Source organism: Cicer arietinum, chromosome 4, assembly GCF_000331145.2.
Source record: "Cicer arietinum cultivar CDC Frontier isolate Library 1 chromosome 4, Cicar.CDCFrontier_v2.0, whole genome shotgun sequence".
Taxonomy (NCBI): domain Eukaryota; kingdom Viridiplantae; phylum Streptophyta; class Magnoliopsida; order Fabales; family Fabaceae; genus Cicer; species Cicer arietinum.
Genome location: NC_021163.2, coordinates 996,302 through 1,003,779, shown reverse-complemented (window position 1 = coordinate 1,003,779; position 7,478 = coordinate 996,302). Strand labels below are relative to the sequence as shown.

At 31.7% G+C, this 7,478-nt stretch overlaps 1 protein-coding gene across 2 annotated transcripts; it reads right to left on the bottom strand.

The window, feature by feature from the left end:
* Positions 1 to 621: 621 nt before the first annotated feature.
* LOC101497387 (uncharacterized) lies at positions 622 to 6,139 on the bottom strand. Of its 2 annotated transcripts, XR_189621.4 has the most exons (9): positions 5,922 to 6,139; positions 5,770 to 5,843; positions 5,605 to 5,685; positions 5,389 to 5,481; positions 4,719 to 4,838; positions 4,308 to 4,379; positions 3,447 to 3,524; positions 887 to 1,368; positions 622 to 767 (listed from the first exon to the last, which is right to left on the bottom strand). XR_189621.4 is itself a non-coding variant. In XM_004495031.4 (8 exons), exons 1-8 carry the CDS (start codon positions 6,010 to 6,012, stop codon positions 1,177 to 1,179), a joined length of 801 nt encoding a protein of 266 aa, XP_004495088.1. In that variant the 5' UTR covers positions 6,013 to 6,139; the 3' UTR covers positions 622 to 1,176. The 2 variants fall into 2 exon arrangements, 1 of the variants encoding a protein (XP_004495088.1); XM_004495031.4 differs by having other exon boundaries at positions 622 to 1,368.
* Between the last annotated feature and the right edge of the window lie 1,339 nt (positions 6,140 to 7,478).

Here is a 7,478-nt window from a genome sequence, read left to right as displayed (position 1 = left end):
TATATATATATATATATATATATATATATAAATTAAATTCAAAATATAATATACTTTCAAACAGCATCAAAACCAATTTAAAAATTAGCTCTTGAAACACAAATGTGTTCAAAATATTAATTTTCTAAAATAATTTATGCATATTTTGGAAGTATAATCCTGAAGAGCTGGAATATGCCTTCTGAAATTTTAGTTCCATAATCTTTTGGCAAATCTTCACATAGAATGCAATATACATTCTGGAATTTGAATTATAAATTTAAATTTGCATATTAAAAATTTAAGAAATGAAAAAATCAAGCATAAACATTCTTCTCTACTTTCCTTTTAATTTTTTCCAAAACAAGTTTGAGATGAGAAATTCCCTTATCTTTCCTTCCCTCATCAATCGTAATGTAGTAGAACCCATTGTAATCTAATATATTTTATTTAATCTTTATCTAATAGAAAAAATATGTTAAAAAAATGTATTAGATAATGTATTGCCTAAGAATTTATTTATAACATAGAGCATTTACAGTTCTTAGGACTCTTTTTAGCATTTACCAAATACTAACAAATATATCAATGAAGTTAACCATTTGTAATTTAAAAGCTACATTGCGATTTACGAATCACAAGTAAAAAAAGAATGCGAGATGGATACTTATAAAAAAAATTACTACGCATAAATAATTCACAGCACCAATAACAGTGGAAGTACATTTGATGTAGAAACAATGAAAGCACAAATTCTAATCAGACGATTGCTTCAAGTAAGTGGTAACCTGAAAAATAGATAAATGCAAGCGTTTTAGTAAACCATGAAGGTTACAGACATTCAAGGGAGAAAAGAAAAACACATAACCTGAATCAATATAATTGAACTTTGTGAAAGGAAACTTACATTAGCTTCAATTGGTCCATGATGCTGATGAAAATGGTTGCCATGGTAAAATTGTTTCCTTAATCATTCAAAGGATAAAATATGATATTGCATCTATAGTTGTCTCACATGTAATGTAAGACAGACATTTGAAGTGATACACCAATTCTATATCCATTTATAAATAAAATAAAAAATGCCAACTATATATCAAAAGCATAAGCAACTAAATCTCTTATTGAAATTAACAGCAAAGAACAACAGACAAATAATTTCATGGGTCCAAGTAAATCTATGACTTTTCAGGATCTCTAATCTTTTGAGACTCTAATAATTATACCAGTTGGAGTCTGGTCAGTTCTGAGATGACCTGAACCAATCAAATCGCGAAGATGAAATCTCATATCAAGTGGGGACATTCGAAGACGCTTCTTTTCCAAAATGGCTAACATCATCTCTTTATATCGACGACGGCTGAGAAGGGAAATAATTTCCTTCCTTCCCTGAACAACAAAGTAAAACAATTTCATTATAATAAAAATATTACCTAAAGATCAAAATATGCAAAAATAATTAATTTTACAGAGAAAAACTGGGTATCTCTCATTCTGGCAAAGAGTACAAATCTGAAAGTGTAATGACTATCCTAATCATTTTCCCAACCAGATGGAAATAACTCAATCCACATAAACTACCACCAGCCACTCCATAGAACAAATGTCTCAGGCAGTAGACTTCATAGATGGACTTTGGCCATGTGTGTAGTTTGGCTGATAACTCTCCTAATATTAACTGCCTTCTGAGCTGGAAATTTGTACGAATTTAATGCTTGTTTCAGCTTAATTTTCGAAAGAAAGCCGCTCTTTGTTTTCAAAAGGCCTTTCATGAGAAACTGACAAAAAGGGTAATTGGTTTTCAAAAATAAATTAAACCAAACAAGTGAGATGGGCGTTCAATTTAGAGGACACCCACCTCTTCATACATTTCAGAGGTTTAGTTATCAGATTTAAGATGTAATACAAATATGTATATGATCGAGTACCACCCCCCGTCCCTTTCCTCCCAACACAATGCCCTGAAATTTCATGTAGCGGATTAACCTCAAAAGAGTGACATGTGTTCAAATACTAAACAAACTATTGAAGTACATGTACTAATGTCAAACATATTACATGAATGAATAATAGGTGGCTTATACGACCAGAGGAGCAAAATGGAAAAATGCTTCCTACTTCCATCCTCTACCTTCCCTAGTTCCCCCCCTCTCCCACAACTCTTTGTTTCCACCATCTACCTCTGCCCCTCTTCCGGACACCCTCACTCTCTGCCTGCAAGGCTACAACCTCCCTAAACCATCACAACCTCTTTCAATCTCTCACAAAAAACTCAACAAGACTGCAATTTAACCATTAACTGATCAATTACCTAAGCCATCTCTGGAGCCACTTTCTAGAAGGTAAAAAGCCTAAGATTAAACCACTAAAAGCAAAACATATTGCTTTGGTTCAGCCTGATTCAATTAAAAATATCATTTCATCTTCCATAAAAGCTGTCGCCGAACTTGGTTCAAAATGTGATTTGAAATCAAACTTGTTATCCAAAAGATTCAATGAAAAAAATATCTAGTTGCAATTTCTACTTCTGCATTTTTTCAAAAACTAAAAACAATGATAGCTAGAGAACACAAACATATTTGTTGAGAAGACTCTTCTTATACCCAATGTCGACATGCAGTTCCCTCGCCAGTCGCAGGCTTCAGATCTCTGGGTTAACCTGTCTTTCATGGAATCGCCAACCAAGACAAACCCGAAGTCAGTGTGAATATTGGTGGAGGAATTCTGGCACGGGATCTAGTGGTGCCACCCACAGGATCGGAGGTTGGATTCAAGATGGCGGTGGTGGGGAATGAGCTCTTGTATTTGAGGGCTCTTGTATTTGAGGAACTACACAATGTAGTTGTGCATTTCATTTCAGAAGGCATGATTTGGAAAAAGTAATGGAAATGATAGAGAGAGTGTCACAAATGAGGCAGAAGGGGAGAGAGGAGCAGGGGTTTGTGGGAGTGAGGAGGGAGACTTGTATTCTCTCTCTCTCGTTCACCATTTACTACATTAGAGTATCTTAGTTTCTGTACCCAAAAAACAAAAAGAATGTCTTAGTTTATTTCCTAGAATTAGTTTCTAATCGTAGAGTATGTTAGATTATCTCCTAAGATTGGTATTTGTATTACTTAGTTATTATTATGGTTTGTTCCTGATTTCCCTATTTATTTAGGATTAGATGTCTTATATCCCTATAAATACATATTAGTATTTAGTCTTCTATATGAAGCTAGTATCAAGTTACTATCTATAATACTCATAACTTCACACTATATTACCCTTCTACCCCTAATTTAATCTGGACAGACTATTTTAATAGGTCTGAATCTGAACATCTAATGGCTCTTGTTTTGTATTCATAATAGACCATTTAAAAGGTGGTCCATGTCATACGTGGCCATGACTCCATGAATAATATAGATTAAACTATATAGCAAGCATCCATACATAAAGACATGGTAAACATTAAAACTTCATACCTGAACAAGACCCTTAAGAAGTGAGCCAATATTTGGAATTGCTATCCAATACATGTTTGGATCAATAAGTTGCCTAGTCTGAAAAGTATGCACCCAGACTTATTATACATAAATACTCAACCAAATGAACATATACTCACACACATATTGTGGATGAAACTAAACATAAGGAGGAGATAATCAATATAAATAAAACTACACAGGAATCACATAAACTACATTAAAGTAATAGAGAAATTTGTGCTGATAAAGATTCCTAGCAGTTGTAAACTAAAGATGCATATAATCAATATACGCAGGATAAATATAATATGCTTAATCAAACGGAAAGTTTGTCTTGTCTTGTAGGACTTTAAAGCTTGAAATAAGATAAAGAGAGGCGCCAAGATTCTCAATGCAGCTAATAACGTTTAATGTTTAATGATGAAAACACAAATAAAGCGCTTCATGGATTTTCAGTGTTGTCTAAACAAATCAACAAATTCACATACAAAATGCCCATGACTGTACAATAAGATCAAACCGGAAACTGACATGATAGAGTCAGGGGACATTTCTCTTTTCTTTTCCTAATGAAAGAAATATATATGAAAAATTAGTGTACAATTAGGTGAAAGTACTTGTAAAGACCACAAGATAACAGTTGTTTTATACTTTTCAGAAAAGTGAATGTTATTTGATGTTGGAATTGTAAGGCAAATTGACAACAACAAAATAAAGAAGTTTACTTAAACCTTTTACAGGAAGCAAAGTTGAGAAAAGCATGAATATAATCGAAAACCTCCAAGAAATGTTGTGACAGTTTTAAAAAAGTGTTTGAATATAACCAAAATGAGCAATGCTACAATCCATTTCACTCACAAGGATGCCCGCATTAATTAGTAGGGAGATGTGACTGTCCTTCACTTTTCCCCCAAGTGACAAGAGTGAGCACTGCATCGATACGAACAACCATCAGCATAAAAACTCATTTAGTAAGTATCCTGGGACAACATAAATATTGACCAGTCTACGTGATTTAAAATCAAATGTAAAATTTTAACATGGTAAACTGCAAAACATCTGTCTTGATGTTAGTACTTAATATTTATCACTATATATGTGTGTGTGTGTGTGTGTGTGGACATGACAGATTTTCATATTGTACATTTGCATTCTCCCATAGTCAGACATTTGCAAGATTATAAAGATTTCTAATGAGTAGACAGTATAATGAGCAGAAGTGAAAATGATTAAACAGTATAGGCTCGCTAGTTTGCATATCTTACTCACAAGCTCCTGATGTTCAATGCCAGTTTCCAGCTTTGAATCTAGGACATGAGTTCTGAACCACTCAAAAATTTCACATTCTGCTCCTATCTTTCCTTCCATTCTTTTAACAACACGATCTATCTATGAATAAACAGTTAAAAAAATAAACATGGCGGTTCATCAACGATCCTTCAAAGTCAAACTCAGTCATGGTAAATAGTAATACAACCAAAAACACCAAAGATGTCTAATTTTAATTAAAAGGAAATAAAATAAAGCTTTGAAACTGAGAGCCCTTGGTTGGGAGCACTCAAAAGTCTCAAACTATAATGAACAGCTGACATTCTATCTCAACAATACATTCCTGTGACTGAAGACACACATATAGATATACATATGTACAATAAACAACACCAAAAAAATTCAACTAGGTGAGGCTGACTACTTTTAAAAATTTGGGTTTGGTCTAACTCAACCTTACAAAATCAGCTTGTAAAGTGAGAGATATCTCTCACTTATTAACACAGCTTCAGACCTTATTTCATCCAGTGTACGACTCTTAAAAACTACATGGATCAATTAATATCATAAGTCCTTTTCATTATTTGAATTAAAGATAAACCATTTACCTCTCAATCTCTCTAAATAGTTGGACAATATACATACACACATATTACATTATTAAACCAACCTGTTTTATGTAGTCATCCAAAAACATTACAGCATGATCATCTTGTCCAGTATTTAATTTAAAAACTCGAAGCACTTTATCCCTCCTTAGGGTCTGCACAAAATAAATTAATCTTAATACTACTAATACCAATTATTATCACATCAGTTAATCCATCAAAACCGAAGAACTTAAATTAGCAACAACACTAATAACTACAAAATATACTAAACAGACCTCTAGTTCCCTATCCACTTGTGTTCTATCCTTCACACTGCTATACAATTGAGACTTCAATATAAACGGTTCAACCGAAACCTAAAAATAAGCAACATTAATCAAAATTAATTATGATTAAATAAAATACAGAGGCAGTGGAATAGATGGGAGAGTTGATATTACATTGTGAATTTGAGGAAACTGAGCTCGCATGATTCGAAGCGCAATAAGCGTATCAGTGAAAGTAAGATCGTTTTCTGCGAATTGCAATGAAGATTAATGTAACAAATAAATGAAGAGAATATATAGGCGTAGAATAGGAGAGGATTGCGCACCGAGTGATAATGAGGTATTTCCGCCGGCATCGGAATCCTCAGCTCGCCGGCGTTTCGTCCCTCTTGATGAAGATTCTGGAACGTTCTCCATGCGCCGTGCTTCCTTGCGTTGCTGAATTATCGGTAAATTATTTTTCTTATATCAAAAGAATAATTTACAGTACTTTTATCAATTCAATTCAACTAATTTGTTTTTTTTTTTTTTACAAGAACTAATTTGTTATAACATCATCCATCCTAGTTATATATAAAAGAAACGGGTTAACATGTAAAATGGATTTAATTTAGATTTAATCTATGTTATTTTTAATTTAGTTCATGTAATTTTATATTCTTTTCATTTTAATCTCTAGTAATGGTTATTCATAAATAAATAAAACGATTATGTAGTAAAGTGTCTCATTATTTATTTTTATTTAATAATAAAATAAAAACAGTTTATGTCCTTCTCCTCTTTTACCCAATTCAGTCTACATCGCCATTTTTTGTTCAGCCTTACCCTTACCTCAATCACCTTAATCTGCTACTCAACCCCACCTCCACCATTTCCCCAATCCAATAATTAGCAATAATAGAAAATGAATTAAATCGAAACCCTTGGGTGGATCTGAAAGACCCACTAAAATGTTCTTCGCTCCACATATGATCTTATAAATTATCATCTTGCAAAAATATCTTTAATCTATAAATATTAAAAATAAAATAGGGGTAATGAAAAAGGTTATTTAATTGACCCTAAAATTTAAATATATTAGACAATATAAATATTATAAATTAAAATAAAATAAATATTCTACAATAATATATTTATGCATACACATCAAAAATTGATAAATGGGCTCATGAATATGTCTTTTCGCTAGTAACCTTTAATATTTCTTGAACATTATAATATTGTTGTAAGAATGTAAAAATATTATATACAATTCTTTAAGTTATTTAATTGAATTTGACGAGTCCTAATTCGTTAAGTCATAAATTGTGTAAAGGACCGTGATTTAGGTAGCCTTCCTAGTTGATTTGGTCAGCTCAGTTTTGAAGAAAAGAGATGTTGTTTTGAGATGGACTCGTTAAGTGTCAATCAAGTTCTTCTCAGTTGTTTGGATAAAAATAGCATTTAATTAAAAAAAAATAACAACATAAATAAAAAATTAATTATAAAATAATATTTCTCTTCTGTTTCGGCTCTATTTTAAAAAGATCGTAAATAATTATAGAATTCATTTTTTTATCTCTTCTTTCTTTCCTTTTCAAATACATTTAAAAGAAATTTAACCTCTTTTTTTACTAATCTTAAATGAATCACATCCAATATCTTATAATTTGATTTGATTGCATTCTAAAAAGATTGAATTTTAAAAAAGTTACGGTATATGTATAAAATTAAAAATTAATAACACACTATTTAAGGAACATTTTCCAAAATCAAGGCGATCTTATTGATTATAGTTATAATGAATCTCACTAAATTTAATAATAATGATAATAATAAGTGTGTGATCACGTGTCTTAGAAAAAGTGTGATTTTTGTGAATATTTGGCCATGATTAAGGAATA

Coding starts and splice junctions, on each gene's coding strand:
- LOC101497387 (XM_004495031.4), bottom strand. CDS start 6,012: ATGGAGAACGTTCCAGAATCTTCATCAAGAGGGACGAAACGCCGGCGA. Junction 5,844..5,921: donor AAATACCTCATTATCACTCG/GTGCGCAATCCT, acceptor TGCAATTCGCAG/AAAACGATCTTACTTTCACT. Junction 5,482..5,604: donor AAGTGGATAGGGAACTAGAG/GTCTGTTTAGTA, acceptor TATTTTGTGCAG/ACCCTAAGGAGGGATAAAGT.